The sequence below is a fragment of the Canis lupus genome, chromosome 13 (assembly GCF_011100685.1).
Source record: "Canis lupus familiaris isolate Mischka breed German Shepherd chromosome 13, alternate assembly UU_Cfam_GSD_1.0, whole genome shotgun sequence".
In the NCBI taxonomy this organism is placed as follows: domain Eukaryota; kingdom Metazoa; phylum Chordata; class Mammalia; order Carnivora; family Canidae; genus Canis; species Canis lupus.
In genome coordinates, this window is record NC_049234.1 from 5,064,378 (window position 1) to 5,082,960 (window position 18,583).

General features: G+C 37.8%; 1 protein-coding gene across 30 annotated transcripts in view; it reads left to right on the plus strand.

Moving 5' to 3' along the window:
- The first annotated feature begins 325 nt into the window (after positions 1-325).
- The window catches only part of RIMS2 (regulating synaptic membrane exocytosis 2), a 591,823-nt gene continuing 573,565 nt past the window's right edge, over positions 326-18,583 (plus strand). For 16 of the 30 annotated variants that reach the window (XM_038555311.1, XM_038555266.1, XM_038555308.1 and 13 more), the window contains exon 1: positions 326-539. In XM_038555311.1, the coding sequence (XP_038411239.1) occupies positions 364-539 (176 nt within the window). In that variant the 5' untranslated portion in view covers positions 326-363. The remainder of the gene's footprint in view (positions 540-18,583) is intronic. The other 14 variants (XM_038555288.1, XM_038555275.1, XM_038555283.1 and 11 more) reach the window with 1 other exon arrangement.

The following is an 18,583-nucleotide window of genomic DNA, read 5'->3' on the forward strand; positions in this document are numbered from 1 at the left end:
CGTCCCCGCCACCTTACTCCGCTCCCTCCCCCGCCGCTCGGCGCACACGCGGCCCGGCCCGGCCTCCCGCTCCTCTCTGCCAAACCGCTCACTTGCCAGCCCTTCGCCCCCGGGAAGGAGGAACGTTTCCCGGAGCGCGCTCCCCAGCCCTCGCTGCCCCCGCCCCACCCCGGCTCTTTTTCTCTCGGGGGAGGGGGGCTGTCGCCTCGGACTTGAAGGCCATTGATTTGTATGCATTTGTCCCAGCGCCGGAGGCTGCCCCTGCCCCAGCCGCCCGCGCGGGTGCCGCCGCCGCCGCCGCCGCCGCCGCCGCCGCCGCCGGAGTCGCCTCCCTGCCCCCTGGGTGGGTGAGCTCCGCCAAACATGTCGGCTCCTGTCGGGCCGCGGGGCCGCCCGGCTCCCACCCCGGCGGCCTCTCAGCCGCCCCTGCAGCCCGAGATGCCCGACCTCAGCCACCTCACGGAGGAGGAGAGGAAGATCATCCTGGCCGTCATGGATCGGCAGAAGAAAGAAGAGGAGAAGGAGCAGTCGGTGCTCAAGTAAGGACCCGGCTCCATCTTCCCGCCTCCCTCCCTCCCCTCCGCCCCCACAGCCGCTGCCCTGCTGCCGCCGGCGCGCCCCGCTTCGCCGCCCTCCCTCCCTCCCTCCCTCTCTCCCTCCAGCCGGCGGCGCCGGGGCCACGAGGGCTGCGGCCGGCGCCGGCCGCCGGGGCTGCTTTGTGGGTGTCGGAGCGCGGGGGTGTGTGTCGGGGAGGGAGGGCGCCGAGGCCGTGAGACGAGAGGGTGGCGAGCCTCTGGAACGTTGCAGTTTTCCCGGGCGTCCTTCCGGCTTTCCCCGCGGGCCAGCTGGGCTCCAGGGCCCCCGCGGGGCTGAAGCGGAACCCAGACTCCGCGCGTCCCCTCTCCCTTCCAGCCGCCCCCGCGCGGAGGCAGTGACTGGGGCAGCGAATCCAATATGGCCGTGCACAGGTGCTCCCCGGCCGGGACCCGGCGAAGGCGCGCCGGCCGGGGACGCGGGCGCGGCCGGGGCCCCCGGGCCCGGGTTTCCGCAGGGCGGTTCCGCCTGCACCGCGGAGACGAGCAGAGCTGCCCGTGGTCGCCGCGGGCAGGGGGGCGGCGGTGCGGGCGAGGGGCCTAAGCCCTGGCAGGTCTCGGGTGGGTGTGCGGCCGCCGCCATCTTCCAGCCCCTCCCCCTCGGCGGGTTCTAACACCCTGCGCTCTGCTGTTCTTCCTGTTTGCAACTAGTCAATCTGTTTAATCCTGAGGAGACTCTGGAGAGGCTCCCGTTCCTACCATGACTGCGGTGTGGGATGCTTCCTACCTCACTAAGTTCTGCTACTCGTGTTCCCAGTCTGGGCGGCCGGGATTTTGCCGAGGGTGGGATAGTAAAGGCAGCACCCAGGCATCTCGGTGTAGCGCTGTGTAACTTCAGCACCAGGGAGCTGTCCAGACGCAAATACAGCTTTGAGGCTCCTTTTCTTCTCACTCTAAGCAAAGATTGGTTTCTGCGGGTTTGCTTTTCAGTGTTTTATGGGCATTTGACTTCTCAGTTACTGTATGAAAGAGATTGTGCAGAAGAGGCGTAACCTTTTTATGTTTTTTCCAACTCCCCTTTTTTTTCTTTTTCATTTTACTTGAATTCATTTTACTTGAAATGAATTATTCACTAGGAGATTAACTTGTACAGTTTATGTGCCAAAGGTGGGATGGTTCATCGGTGTGTTATCAAATACACTTTTCCCATATTCTCCACAGTAACACACAGTTGACAGAGTAGAGTTCCTCTATGAACGTACTAATACACTGACCTCTAATCATGTAGATTTTAAAAACAGGTTGTCGAATTCAGTATTCTTTAATGCACTTATAAAGAAACAAGTTTCTGTCTATACACATATTTTCATATTTTATAAAAATACCATAAATTATGGTAACAAGTGCATCAAATATTTGTACATATTTGAGAAAAAAAATTTCTCAAAAAATATTGAAGCTCTAAGAGAGCAAATGTTCCTGACATATTAATTGGAATACAGAAGAATCACTTCTTCAAAGCTAATTCCTGGGTTTGGAGGCTTGTTTAGGAATATGATTTATTAGTCAGCTTGGCAAGTGAAAAACAGTTAAGAGATTTAAGTGCTTATTTTAACTAATGGAGAAATAAAGCATTAATATTGAAGCTTTTTGAGCATTCTACTCCCTTAGCTTTACTACATACACTGACCACTCCAAGCTTTTGATAACTTAGGGTTTGATATTTAGATATATGAATCTATATTTTTCACTATACTTGCACTAAAATTAGTGGTGCCAAAATGATGTCAAATAAAATGTGGTTTTATTTCTTTGACCCACATATTTAAATGTACAGTGTGTTTTTACTTCTTTATAGTGTGCTAAATCATAGTATTACTGGCTAGTTCACTGTAGTTCCAAATCCATTTATTGTTCTGATATATAGAAATGTAAACGAACTTTTGAATACTAAATTAAGAATTACTCAGAGTGACCAGTATGTTATATTAGGAAAATGTTGTGAAAGGGTTTTTCAAGTAGGTTCATTACATTACATACATTACATTTCTGTGTAAACCAACATACCATGCAAATATATATAGTGTTCATACATTCATATTTGCACAGTTTAGGTAGAAACATTCTCTAAACATACATTCACACGGGTCTATGAAATTACACTGATGAAAAATCTATTCTTTTTATTTTAAATATGTTTGCATTTCTACCTAACAGTCTTGGAAGGAGACATGCCTCAAAATGGCCTACATGGTTTCAGAATTATTTTTATATTCATTTTAACAAGAAGTTTCTTGGAGGTTAAAGCATAATATACTTAAAAATTTAATTTTACATGTTCTTTAAGAATGTTTTTGGCTTTTGTAATAAAGTAAGACTAGGCAAGGAAAATGAGGAAAAGATTAGACTTTCTGATAGAATTATAAGAAAAGATTGTTTTGAAGAATTTTATAATTTATTAGGTAATATCAATTTTGGGTATTAAGTTATAAATACTATGTATAAGAAAAAATAATACTAGTATTCTTCAATGATTACTATTTCTCATTAAATTTTAGGGGCCATTTTATCTGGTCAAGACTACATTATCCTTTGTTTTTCTTTAAAAGAGTGGTGTCCATTTAATTGCATTTTAACATCTATTCTGAGAGAAGGTCATGGACAGAGAAACTGAAAATCAAATTCATGTCTGCTGCTTGTAACAACTATGTTAAAAGAGAAGTTTGATGTGTGAAAAATTGAAACCATTGGATGAAAATATTTTCATACTAAGTATTCATACAAAGTGGGATATGCATACCAAAGTACATCACAAGATGATATATTGGAGTACAGGAAGAGAATATTAAAACTTATATTCCTATTTCTATTTTTACTTGAAAAAGAAATTAAGTTTCACTGATATTTAATATATGGATTGACACAATATTAAGATGCGTATGCTTTGTGAGTAAATATGCATGTATTAAGAAGTTCATGCCTGAGATATTCTTAATGAGAGAGGTGAGCAATCAAAGGAGATTAAGACCACTATAGTAGTCTCTCTCTTTACGAAGAGAATTAATTAGGAACTATTTATATTTAATTATTAGCAATTTCTTCAAAGCCTTGCTGAACATCCACATACTCTGGAAGTCTTCTATCATCATCAAGTAACTTCATTTTACATGAGATTGAGATACTAAAATTTTGGAAGCATTTTTATATCTCAGATCCCTCAATAGATCAGTAATTACTTTTTTTTTATCCTTACATGAACATCCTTTTATAGTTTTAGTTTTGATAACTCAATCTACTGGTAGAATCTATAATGTTCTTTTACTTACTAGTATTTTTAAGCCTTGTCTTTCAAAGATTGTAAACTTCTTGAAGGTAAGAATAAAAATGTACTCTTCTTTGGAGTTTGTGTTTTGGAGCATTTTTAACACCTGCACCTATTAGTTACCTAATAAGTAATGTTGTTGTTAATGAGGCAGATTACACATTTTGTTGGGAAAATGAAGATACTTTTTTTGGAAAGAAAAGCATAATTTATTAAGCCTATATTTTCCAATGAGTTTTTTTTTTTTTTTTTTTTTTTTTTAGTTTATTTTTTTGGTGTGATATTGGGGAAAAATATATGAGAAAAGCAAAACCACTGAAATCAATAGAAAAGTTTTCATTCAGTAAATATTGAGTTTTTTATATATATATCATAGGCTTTTTTTCAGATGAGTTTTTTTTTTTTTAAAACAAATTAGAAATTATGTTTCTTGATGTGCAAATTATCTTTTGATTCTATGTTTGGATTTTCTGTTAATGTTAAAGGGATAAAATTTGCCCCCTAAATAAAGGAAGACAATGAGGAAAAGTTTAATGATAGATCAGAGTGATAATTTAGCTTACATTTAAAGCATAGACTAGCAGATCTGAATTTTTTTAAATTTAATTTTACAAATATTTTTCAAAGTCAATTTATAAGTTTCTTTATTTAATGGATAATATATACTTATCATATAAAATTTCTTAGCTACATTTCCCCCCAAGCCAGAGGCAACGACTTGTGCCAGTTTATTGTATTACTATTCTAGAAATATTCCATGCATAAGAGTAGATATGTATGTATATCACATATTGTGTGTGTCTGTAATGAGTGTATGTTTGTGCACACAGATATATGGATGGATGTATATGTGGAAACATAAAAAACACAAATGTGTATTGCAGTTTACTTTTTAGGAGATCATTTCCACACCCATTAATATATAGTTTTCTTGTTCATTTTAATGGCTGCATAATATCTCATTTTGTGAATGTTCTGTACTTTGACTAGAACCGTATTTTTGGGTATTTAGGTTGATTCTAAGTATTTTGCCATTAGGAACAACACTGTGATAAGTATCTTTGTACATATATGATTTCCTACATACGTGAATATATCTTTGGAATAAATTCCTAGAAATGCATTGTTGGGTCAAAAGGTCAGTGTATTTTAAATGTTAGTAAATATCGCCAAATTTACTTTCATAGAATAAGTATGCATAAATAACATAAACTAGGGAGACTCCCACATCCTTTCCAATTCAGTGTGTGATAATCTTTGTCAATGTTTTTGTGAAAAATATGCCATTGTAGACTTAATTGAAGTTTTCTTATTATCAGTGTGGCTGATTTGTTTTTTACATTTGTTTTACATTTGTTTAGAGTCTTTTGTCTTTTTTTTGGGTCACTTTTAGTGATTTATAGAAGCTCTTTTTATTGTCATTTGTTTATGACCTTGTTTATGCCTTTTATTACTGGTCAAGATTTTTAAAAAATGTGTTTGAATTTATTATTTTGTGTTTTATAGCTTTGGGGTTTGTGTTGTACTTAGAATGATCTTTCTCATTCTAATATTTAAAAAGCTACCATATTGTCTTCTTATAGCTAAATGAAAATTTAAGACCATGGCATATCAAATAATGGATACAATGCAATCATGAAGACTTTAAAATAAAAATCATTATTGTACATGTAAATAGCCATGGCCATTGTCAAAAATTGAAAACCTGTAGTTTCTAAGAATTTAAAATGCATTCCAAGGCATCGATTGACTTATGAGATAGTACTTAATTCTTTATATATGTTCCACATTTTAAAGTAACTAGGACCATTAAATAATATCTTCTTGTTGACAATATATATTGATAAAGAACTGATCATACTGTGTGATGAAGAGAGAGGTAATGGAGGCAAGTGTGAGGGACCAGATGGATTTTGACTTGAAACCTTATTTTACTAATTAATATCTGTAAGGTCTTACTTATATTGTTAAGCACTCTGAGCCCATGTTTCCTCATCTGCATTATCTGAATAGTACCTTACACCTACCTTGAAGGATTGTTGTGAGCAATATAGACTAGATGTCCTGTCATAAGTAGGTGTGCAACAAATAGTCATTATTAACTGATTATAGACAACAGTTTCTAAATGTTAATATTATCATAACATTCCTCGGTGAAATCTTACTTTTTTAAAAAAAAATAAATTGAGACATTCTCTTCCTTCTCTACTGAGAAGCCAAAAAACTACCTACCTGAAGATTTTTTTTAATTTTTATTTATTTATGATAGTCACAGAGAGAGAGAGAGAGAGAGAGAGAGAGGCAGAGACACAGGCAGAGGGAGAAGCAGGCTCCATGCACTGGGAGCCCGATGTGGGATTCGATCCTGGGTCTCCAGGATCGCGCCCTAGGCGGAAGGCAGGCGCCAAACCGCTGCGCCACCTAGGGATCCCCCTACCTGAAGATTTTTAAGTTACTTCATTATTTATCTAGAAGACCAGGGATGGAAAGGGAAGGTGATGAGTTAGAAGCAATTTCCTCAGCAAAAACCATTCTTAGCCTGATAACTAAGGCGTAGTACTGAAAATAATACAGCAAATTATTGGTTATTGGCAAGATACTGATTGTCTTGGGTAAATGTGAGGGAACTAATTTGTGCAAATTACTCTGTGATTGTCCTTAGATTTGCCTGGGATCAATTTTTTACTTTATTAATAAATAAAAATATGTATTTACTTATTTGTCTTATTCATATTATATCTGAGAACTCAGAGAATCTTTTCAGGGTAATGGATTCTGAAGAATTATTATGGTTCAGAGTACTCTCCTTTCCATTGCTTCTCGGAAACACAAAATCTTTGTATGACTGCCTCTTTCTCATCTTTCTGACCGTAGCTTCAAGTTTGCATTCTTAGAGAGCTTTCTTACCCAAACATTCTTAAGTAGGTTCTCCTCTTCCTTCTTTTCCACATCTTTCATATTTCCCCGGTTATGCTTCTTAAAACTTACCGTTTCTTTTTTTATAGTCTGTCTACCTTGCTAGATGATAAAATCCCAGAGAGCAGATACCATGTCTGTTTTGCTCACCATTTTAGCCTCAGCTTCTAACCTAACACACAATGCTTTATGCATGGTAGTACTAAAAAATATTAGTTGGGTGAATGAATGAAACATTGAGAATGAGATACTGTGTTCATTTAGGTCCTGCTTGTTTTCAAGGTGAAATTCAATAGTCTAAAAGAAAAAGATATGCTTGGGTAGTAGTGCCCTTATTTTTTGAAATCAATTATAATTTTTAAATATATGTCCAGTTTTGCTTATATAACTAGAAGCAAAATTAGAGTATTTGCGTGTGATTGCAACTCATCTTTCTTTTAGGCTAAGCACATACCTGTTTTGACTAGAGACCAGAAGAGTATTGTGATATGTTGTTTTGAAATTTTAATTATTTTCTAATATAAGGAATATTTTGCTTTAAAAATTATTACTTTACTTTGGAAGTATTTGTAAATTTCCAGTGCGTTTACCAGAGCTGAATGGTAAGTGGTGTACAGACTATTGGATAGAAACAATTCTTCCCAGAGGCAGGCAATCAGAGGCCAACCATAGTCATATGAACACATTGAAATGTAAGATGTAATGAAAAAAAACACAATATAGGGGTTTTTAGTACATCATGATCATAGTAAAAAATATGTCAGATTAGTTAATTGAGAGTTTGTTTTCTCTTTGGTATTGTTTGAGGGGGTCAGACATTTTATCCTTTTTAAGTCTCTAGAAATTTTACTCCTACTAGATAGTAAAGATTCTAGACATTAGAGATACTGTTGTATTCACTAGTCATCTGATGAAGTGCAGATATCTATCTTTGGGTGTTAAAATGCTTTGAACCATTATCAGCTAACTCTATAGGAACTCACTATAAGAAACATGGTAAACCATAATTACAATATTGCATGTAAGTGCTAGGAGACCACTGTGCGCAGTGTATCATAGGTATATTCGTAGAAGGGGAGCACTTGATCCAATTTGGGGGGATGACCTCTAGGCTGAGGCTCATAGGATGAGTAGATGTTAGTTGGGCAGAAAAAGACATTCTAAGCAAAAATATTAACACTCTCAAGTCTTCCTACCCTACCCTTTAACTTTCTTTGTAATAGAGAGGCAGGACATGGTCAAGAAACTGACTTGAAGTGGTTTAGAAGGTCTGGAGCATAGGGTTTATTGGTGAGTTAGTAGAGGAGACTTGAGAGATGGGAAGGGTCAGAGCTTCAAAGACGTTATATGTTCTTCTTTTGGTTTGGCTTTAATCGAGAGGGCAGGAGGGAGTCATGGGAGGATTTTAAGCAGTGACACAATATAATCAGACTTTTGTTGAAAAAACTCCCGCTCTTGGGGATCCCTGGATGGCGCAGCGGTTTAGCGCCTGCCTTTGGCCCAGGGCGCGATCCTGGAGACCCGGGATCGAATCCCACGTCGGGCTCCCGGTGCATGGAGCCTGCTTCTCCCTCTGCCTGTGTCTCTGCCTCTCTCTCCCTCTCTCTCTGTGTGACTATCAAAAATAAATAAAAATTAAAAAACAAAAACAAAAAAACTCCCGCTCTTATAGAACGGGGGATTGATGAGAATATGTAATGCTAGAGGCAAGAGCACTATTTAGGATACTCTTCTAGTAGTCCAAGTGACACATGATGTAGATATGAAAGAAGGCAGTCCTGGTGGAGGTCAAGAGGCAGGATAGCTTTGGAAATATTTAGGTGCCAAATTACTGGGATTTGCCAATAGTATAAAGTAAGCTCTTATGATGCCTAATATGCCCAACTGACTAGCATACATAATACATATCTATCTTTGCTCATCTCACTGATGGTTAGCTTTCTAAACTGGTCTAGTCTCAGAACCATAGTTCTCTTGAGAGAGCACTTGGGGGAAAGGCTTCTTTTATTGTTTTACTTATTCTAAACGGTTTTTTAAAAGATTTTATTTCTGTTTATATATTCATGAGAGAGAGAGAGAGAGAGAGAGAGAGAGGCAGAGACACAGGCAGAGGGAGAAGCAGGCTCCATGCAGGGAGCCCGATGTGGGACTTGATCCCGGGACTCCAGGATCATGCCCTGGGCCCAAGGTAGGCGGCTTAACTGCTGAACCACCCAGGCGTTCCTATTCTAAACAGTTTTTAATGTGAATACTTATACTAGAAGTGACTACAACTTTGATATAATAGGGGTAGGATGGGAAATAATAGAGTAATAGTAGGAAGCACAAAAAGGGAGAAAGAACAGAAGGCAAAGAAAAAGGGAAGAAGCTCAGGACTCTCTGAATCCGTTCATAATTGTGAGGAAGCCTACTTAACATTTTAACTTAGAAAACTTTTTTCCTACTGAATATATTACCATTGTATAATTTTTTCAAAACTGCAGGTCTGCTTTCCTTTTATTGAACATTCCTTGCTCCCATTGACAACTTCATCTCCATGAATTTCTCATCATCTGGTTTTGTTTCATTCTTTGGGTATTTTTAGCTATTACACAATCTTTGTTTTAGATGTTAGATTTAACTAGGACAAATTTCCTTTCTTGTATACATTCCTATATCACCTCCAAGAGAATTTTGGAAATGTGAGTATACTTTAGGAGAATATAGAAAAGAGATTAGCTGTGGAAATGACATTGTGGTTGGTGAAGATTCTGTTCTTTATATTAGCTTAGTGAATTATTGCAGGTTTCAGACAGTGCTGTGTTATGAAAGAGAGGTAAGTTTTGTTGGATTTTGTGATGGAAAGTTTTAGAAATAGGATTAGAAGTAGGATTATAGAAAGGGAAAAGTTTAGAATAGGTTTAGACCCAGGAGTGATAAAATATGATTTCAGATACTAAACAATACAGCTAGATAACAGAATAAAACCATAATGGTATTTTTGATAAAGGGTTTGCTTCTCAGACACATATATGAACAATCTGTTTTATTACACATCACATCACACAGAACTCCTTTGGACTAAAAGCTGAAAGAATTAATGTTTTTCTTTGCACAAATATATTTTTTTGGAAAAATATATTTGGAGTGGAGATAGCTAGGTTTTCATCAGGGATTTACATTTCTCTTTCACAGAGTTGTTGCTGCCCAGCTGCCTAGCCCTGGACTACCTTTCTTCAGATTTCCTTGTTTCTAAATGGGTTCATGTGATTAAGTTCTGGCTGATGATTTAGGCCCCCAACTCCACTCCATTAGACTTTTTATGAATAAGACATATGTTTCTGGGTTAAGTCAACTTAACTGTGTCTATTACTGTGGCTATCTTAAGTAATATCAATCCTCTTGTTAGTATCTGTTATTTGTTTAACTTTGGGAAAACTTTAAAGTCCCCATCTGCACTGGTTGACTCCAGAAGTACTTCCATGGTACTGAACTTTATTACCATAAGTTGATTTCTCTTTGATGATTGTCTGGCCTAAGTTAATGTAAGTCTTAACTCAGCCATCGGATTCTTGAGTACAGAATTTACTAGGGAGGGTCTGTTCTATCTGCTTGGGGACAATTGGGCTCAACCCCAACTGGGGATTTGTTATTGAAGGTGCAAGAAGGCACAGCCACTGAATCATAATAGAGATACTTGCTCTGGAAGCAAATATAGGATAAAGACTTCATGACAAAACAAAAATTTGCAATCATAGGATCCATTTTAGAGTCTCGTTGTTAGATGTTTTATAGGTTGAAGGTTCATGGTTAAATTCCATTTCCAAACTAAAGGTTAGGAAAATTTATAGCAATTGGAAGTAAATTTTATAAGACCAGAGAGAGATACAGTTGAATGTCATTGAACTTTTATTACTGCATGTTACATAGTTTTTCCTTTCACCCCTCTAGATCTACTCCTACTCTACTGCTTTTCCCTCATTTTGCTGTATATAGTGGGAGACTGACCTCTAAGGATTACACCACTGGGGTCCCTTGTCCCTGACTTTTAGTTGGGTTTTGTGTCTTGAGATATTTGCAGTTTGGAGGGAGGGAGGACAGTGAGGTCACATTATTTGTTTGCAGGCTTCCTTCAAAGGAAGGAACTTGCCTTTGCGGTTGGTTGTGTCTTTCTGTTGAAAACAACAGTTCCATCTGCCGGCCCTTTAGTATATCTATTTTCTTCTGGTTCTGGAAATTGCTTTTCAGGCCGCTGCACTGCTTGTTGATTTCCTTAAACCCTGCCCACACCTTTGTGAAATAGTCTCTTTATTAAACTCTAGTCAGTTTGGATATGCCATGTGTTTGCTGCTAGGACTCAGAATAATACATTGTGGTTCAGTAAAAATTTATTGGGATTATGAATGTGAATGGACCATAACTTGAGGTAGTCACAATCTACTTTCTTCAATATGTCCACAGTAATTTTTTAATGAATTCCTCTATGTGTCATGTTCTTTAATTCTTTTTTTCCCTTTAATTTTTCGATTATGCACCTGCCCTTACTCTACCTGGTGAGCAGTTTTTTGCTTACCTCCATTGCCTTGAGGAGATACAGTCCTTTGATACATTTCTGTTAGCTATCTCTTTTCTCAATTGTTATCGCATTTAAAAAATATTTTATTTTTAAATTTTGGTTTAACCTAGGCAATAAAACATTAAAAGTATCTATGAAATAAAGTAGAAAAAGAACATGATCCAAGGCTGTCCTTCAAAATTACTAATACAAGTCCATGTCTCAGTCTGTAGTTGAATATGTTAGACTAGACTAGAAGTCAGGAGTCCAGTCAGGAGACAACAACTACAATAGTAATTTGAACAGGAAAACTTTAATATAAAGGTTATTAACCTGTAGCAGGGAGCAGCCACTTCTTTTAGTGCTGAGGCTGAGTACCCAAGAAAGGAACAAATTTGGAAGAGATTCCTTCCCCTTCAAGGTTGTGGCTGAGGTTCAGCCCTTGTTAGGTGTGGCTGTGGCCCATTGAGCTGCCTCAGGCTGAGGCAGGCAAGCTGGAAATCTGTGAGGGTGTTGGTAGGGCTTGCAGAGAAGCTGGCCAGACTTTTCAGAAAACTGGCTGGGAAGCCACCTAATGGGGTGCCTGTTGGGGTGCTACTGAAAATGATGGAAAGACGCCCACTGGGGTAGTAGGGGAACATGTTAGGAGGGTGAGTGCCACTGGTGCCCTGTAAGCTCCTGGCAGCCAAGGAACACAAAATAACTACCAAAGCACCCAGAACCAGAAAGAGAAGCCCCTTCTTCCTTTACTGTTGCTTTGGCTCCCTCTGCCGACAAAGCTTAACACTGTGCCACTGGTGAAGGACAAATGGTTATAGAGTCCATATCCAGTATCAAAACAGGACAAAGAAGGGTGGATTTACTGAGTAGTAGTAAATTTATAAGCTGTGCTCTCCCTAAATATCAGTAGCTTAAAACAATATAGGTTTATTTCCTTTTCATGCTGTATGTTTTCTCTGGGGCACTTGGGGGCACATCCTCATTCTGGGACAGGCTGATGGAGAAGTGATCTGGGACATTGAGAACAGTGAAAAGAGAAACTGTGGTGAACTGCAAGTTGTCTCCTCAGGTTGTCTCTCAGAAATACATAAAAAACTTGTGATCACAACTCATTGGCCAAAACAAGTTGCCTGATCGTGCCTCACTGGGGGCAGAGTACAGTCCTACCATGTATGGAAGGAAAATCAGCAATATTTGTTGAAAAATATAATTACCACAAGATTGACAGGATTAGAAAATTAGTATTAGAAAATTTGCACTTGCTAGGATAATTACTTATATTTCTTCCTCTTAAATTTTATTTGTTTTGTAGTTCTTATGAGTTTTAGTGAAAAGTAGCATCAAGATAAAAGTTGATGGTGCTCTTAACTTCTGGATAAGGAACCTCAAACCAGAGAGTGAACTTACGCATTTGTGTAAAACAGTGAAGCTGTAAATAATTTCAGTAGCACGAAGTATATTTTTTTGAAGGTTAGATACAGAATTTATTTTTAAATTTTGCATTAAAAATTTTAAAAAATACTTCATTCATTATTATTTATTTATTTGACAGAAAGAGCACAAGCAGGGGGAAGGGCAGAGGCAGAGGGAGAAGCAGGTTCCCCACTGAGCAGGGAGCCCAACATGGGGCTTGATCCCAGGATCCTGGGATCATGACCTGAGCCAAAGGCAAGATGCTTCACCAGCTGAGCCACCCAGGTGCCCCAATTTTGTATTAGAAATTTTACATTAACCTATGCTGATGTGATGTCACATGAAATATGAAATGCCTATTTATGTAGAAAAGGTTTTTTCATTTATGGTCAGTTGTGTATAGAGGATTGAAAAACAAGATCTGGCGATTTGGATTAGAGTTCTTGCTTTCAGCATTAACAAGCTCTGTTTTCTAGAAGAAGTCACTTAACCTCCCTAAACTCTGTAAAATGGAAATTGAAAACCAATGTCCAAAATCCCTTAACTCAAACTTGTATGAGATGTGTTTTAGAGGTTTTTGATTTTGGAAATGTAAAAATGCACATACCTTATAATATGTGACTCTTATCAGGATCAGGACAGCAGCTCCTAATCAAGCACATTTATATTTCTTCAGTGAAACATGAGTGTTTACAAATTAATTTGATAAAGACTGTATATAGCCTCATGCTAATTCAGATCAAGAATTTTGGCCCAGACTTATAGAAAAAGTTCTGTTTTCAGAGCTTCGTGGGTTTTGGGACTGTCGGTAAGGAATTATGGGCTTTTGGTATTTTTATCATAGGGTTAAAGTGACACTATGTAAATGAAAGTGACTTTAAGCTATAAATCACTATAACATGCTAATTATTGCAATCACAGTAGCCATTGATGTTATCATTGTAATCAGCCTTTTAAAATAATATTTAAAGGAAAGAATTGAAAATTGGATGTTGCTGCTGTAGGCGTACTTAAATAGATTAGTATTAGAGCGTTTATTGATCTCAGATCATTTAAATTTTTATTAAAGATGATTTAAATGTTGCAGCCTGGATGGCTCAGTGATTTAGCACTGCCTTTAGCCCAGGGCGTGATCCCGGAGACCTGGGATCGAGTCCCACGTCAGGCTCCCTGCATGGAACCTGCTTCTCCCTCTGCCTATGTCTCTCTCTGCCTCTCTCTCTGTCTCTCATGAATAAGTAAATAAAATCTGAAAAAAAAAATTTAAATGGGACTGTTGCCAGAAGGAAAATATGTAAAGTATGAAAAATCTGATCATGTCACTCTTTTCCTTAAAATATCTGTGTCTTCCCATTGCTACCTGCACGTAGCCTTTAACTGGAGTCCTTCCTCTGAATGATGGTATACAGAAAATAATGAGGATTATTTTCTTAATTCTCCCAGGGATAGGTATATAACTACTACCATACTGGATGCATTAGAGATAAATTAATTTGTTACATACAATAGATGCCTTAGGACTTTATTTATTTCTTTATTTGTGAGAGACACAGAGACAGAGGCAGAGACATAGGCAGAGGGAGAAGCAGGCTCCCTGTGAGGAGCCCAGTGTGGGACACCATCCCAGGACCCCGGGGTCACGACCTGAGCCAAAGGCAGAAGCTTAACCCCTGAGCCACCCAGGTGCCTCTGCTTTAGGATATTTATTTATTTATTTATTTATTTATTTATTTATTTATGATAGGCACACAGTGAGAGAGAGAGGCAGAGACATAGGCAGAAGGAGAAGCAGGCTCCATGCACTGGGAGCCCAACATGGGATTCGATCCCGGGTCCCCAGGATCGCGCCCTGGGCCAATGGCAGGTGCCAAACCGCTGCGCCACCCAGGGATCCCTGCTTTAGGATCTTTAGAGCATAATTCTCCCCCAGATTTCTGGTTGACAAAGGCTGGTGAGAATATACAATTCTTAGCATGTTGTGATCTGACCCCTTTTTACTATTTGTAGTCTTGTTTTTTTCCCCATTATACCATATATTTTAGCTGCCTACTTACATTCCTTTACTTAGTGCTTCCTAAACTCTTTTATGTCATACTACACAAAGAAAACAATAATAGACATATATGTCATGTTGGGGTAAACTGGAAAAGAGTTGGGGGCATCTAATGGGATTTTGTGAGAAAAATAAATCACATTCTTATCACATTAATAAAACAATAGATGAGAACTATATGGTCCTTTCAATAGATGCAGAAAAAGCATTTGATGAAGTTGAATATCCATTCATAACAAAAACCCTCCATACATACGTCAACATAATAAATAATAATAAAGGCCATATATGAAAAACCCGCAGCTAGTATCATGCTCAATGGGGAAAAACTGAGAGAACAAATTAACGGTTACCAGAGGAAGGGATGAGCTAAATAGGTGATGAGTATTAAGGTGCCCACTTGTGATGGGCACCCAGTGTTGTATGTGAGTGTTGAATCACTAAATTCTACTCCTGAATCTGTTACACTATCTGTTAACTAACTGGATTTAAATAAAAACTTGGGGGAAAAGCATCACATTTTCTATTACATAATTATAAGCGAAACAAAATGTGAAAGCATTATGGAAATAGTAAATGTTGAATTGTAAAAACTATTAAATGATATCCTTAGCTGGCTTCTATGAGCATACTTTTTATCACGTTTATGTACTTATTTTTTGTACTTATTTTTTATTTTAATTTTTTTTTAAGATTTTATTTATTCATGAGAGACACAGAGAGAAAGAGAGGCAGAGACACAGGCAGAGGGAGAGGCAGGCCCCTCAGAGCCCGATGTGGGACTCGATCCCAGGCCTCCAGGGTCACGCCCTGGGTGGAAGGCCGCGCTAAACCACTGAGCCACCCCGGCTGCCTTGTACTTTTTTTTAAACATAAATACATAATTCCTGACCAAGACTATTTAATGATGATCTCTTTAAATTCTTGTTGCTCTGCATTGACTAGAAGCTATATAAGTAGTTGGTAGCAAATTGCAAGAAAACTTGTTTCTTTTTTTCTGATTAATGGAAATTCCTTTTATGCTGTTAAGTCTTGAAACTTCAGTCTCTTTAAATTTTGCCTCAATGGTGGTAGCATTTAACTGCTTGCTCTTCCTTTTTTTTCATTGACCAATGTAATGTTGAAATTTCTTCCCATATGTGAATGGGTTTCAAATCCAAATGAAGTTTTAAAAAATTGTTGATATCCTTCAAGATTACAGTACTAGTCTTAATTAGGACTCAAATTGCAATATTGACTGTCACTGGTGAATCATCCTAACTGAATTTTTATGAAGCTGAACTATTGCTTTAAATTTATAAACTTTGTAACACTCATTAATATGTTGTAGCATGGTTCATGGAAATTTTTGATTGAGTTCATCCATGTGTTTGAAACTGTCACTTAAATGAGCCATTTTTTTGAAGCCAATTACCAGCCTTCAACAAATCTGTAAAGTGAGAATCACTCACAATGTCAATGCTTATTTTTAACCCATAAACTTTAAAATGAAAGCTTTCCTTTTGAATAAACAACACACTGAGGTATGCAATAGCAGAGAGTTGTATTCCAAACTCATTTCTCAGTGTAAAAACAAAAGTAGTTGGTATTGTAGCAGCTTGGGATTGACTACATTATTCATTTTGAGAACATTATTTAATGTGGAATCTCTATCTATAGGCAAGATTTTGCATTCACGAGCTTCTCTGGGAATAAGAAATAGTGTTACTTGAATTTCAATTTTTTCCAGAATAAACTCTGGTTGTAGAGACTTTATATTTTCTTGTCATAAAATTATACACTATTTCTATAATATTTTGTTTTGAAATCTGGTACTTTTTGCAAGACAATCTATTTTTTGTCATTTCTTTTCAGGTGCTATAATGTCAGTTATTAACTAGATTACTAACTGTAGATTCATTTATCTGCAGTGAAAACTTTAGTAATTTTCTTTTTATTTTTTTAAAATAATTTTCTTGACTAGAGTTGTCTCTGTTTCCTCTCACATTGCCATCAATATACTTACTAATAATATCATATTATTAGTAATAATACACTTACTAATAATATTCTGTCTCCTTTTTTCTCCTTTTTGGTTTATTGATTTAAAATATAGTGTTGGCAGAGTTTTTTCTTTCTTTCTTTTTTTTTTTTGAAGATTTTATTTTATTTGGGAGAGAAAGAGTGGGGTTTGGAGTGGGCAGAGGGAGAAGAAGAAGCAGACTCCTCGCTGAGCAGGGAGCCCCATTCTGAGCTCAATTCCAGGACCTGGAGATCATGACCTGAGCTGAAGGCAGATGCTTAACCGACTGAGCCACCCAAGCACCCTAGTGTTGGCAGTTTTTATGTGGACTGGTAAATAAGCCGTTCTGCAATTGTGCATTGTTATTTTTCACTTGCAGACTTTTTTTTTTCTAAGTTTATTTATTTAGGGCACCTGGCTGGCTCAGTTGGGGGAGTATGTGACTCTTGATCTCCAGCTTGTGAATTCGAGCCCCACATTGGATGTGAATTACTTAAAAATAAAATATAAAAAAAAAGCTTATTTAAGTAATCTTTATGCCCAACTTGAGGCTTGGACTCATGACCTGAGATTAAGAGCTGCATGCTCTTCCAGCTGAGCCAGTCAGGTCTTCACTTGCAGACACTTTAAAAAGTTAAAATCTTTTGCCTTGTGGTAAGGTACTGGTATTGTTTACTTGGCCCATTACTTTGTGATAAACTTTTCATGCAGAGAGACATTCTGTTTGAAGAGAAGAATTATCAGGGTATGAGAATCATAGTCTGAGATCTGTATTATATTTCTTAACTAGTGATTTAAACTTTTACTTTAATAATTAAAGTTTTCAAAATTCAGTTGCACTGATGCTAGAAGAAAGCATAGCTTATGGATGCCTTGACATTGGTCTTGGCATTGAATTTGTGGATATGACTCCAAAAGCAAAGGCAATAATAGCAAATATAAAGAAGATTGGTTGGTGGTTATCAGAGGGGAAAGTGTGAAAGGAGTCAATTGTATGTTGACAGATGGTATCGAGACTATTGTGATCACTTTATAGTGTATACAGATTTTGAATTATGTTGGACAGCTAAAACTAATATAATGTTATATATTACTTTTACTTCAAAAAAAAACCCCAAAAAAACGGGCACGCCTGGGTGGCTTAGCAGTTGAGCATCTGCCTTCGGCTCAGGGCATGATACTGGGATCCGGGATCAAGTCCCACATCGGGCTCCTTGCATGGAACCTGCTTTTTCCTCTGCCTGTGTCTCTGCCTCTCTCTTTCTGTGTCTCAAGAATAAATAAAAATAAATAAAAACTTAAAAAAAAAAAGCCAATAACAAAGAACAGAAAGGAAGAAGAAGGAAAGAAAGAACAAACAAAAAAAATGACAAAATAATTTACATTCTAATAGGGACAATCTAATGTGAGATGGTGATGCAGATGAGGATAATGATAGCAATCATACATACTTAAATGCTAGAAAAATGTGAAAATAAGGGGAAATTAAATAAAAATAAATATTTTACATATCTTTGTAAAACAAAGAACTTCACTAATGATAACCCCATTGTGGCAAAAATAATTATACTACCTGAGATAATCCAAGGGGAAGGCCAGGGGAAGGTTCTACATGATGCCACTTCTACGAAGCCATGTATATACTCTCTCTATATATATACTATATATACTCTGTACTCTCTAAAAGAATTTAGGAAAAATAAGTATTGTACATGTTTGTTTGCATGTAAATATTTCCAATTATAGCATATAGTATAGAAAACCAAAGATAATATTTTTTTTGCCTTAGATATTTATTCATTCTTTTAAA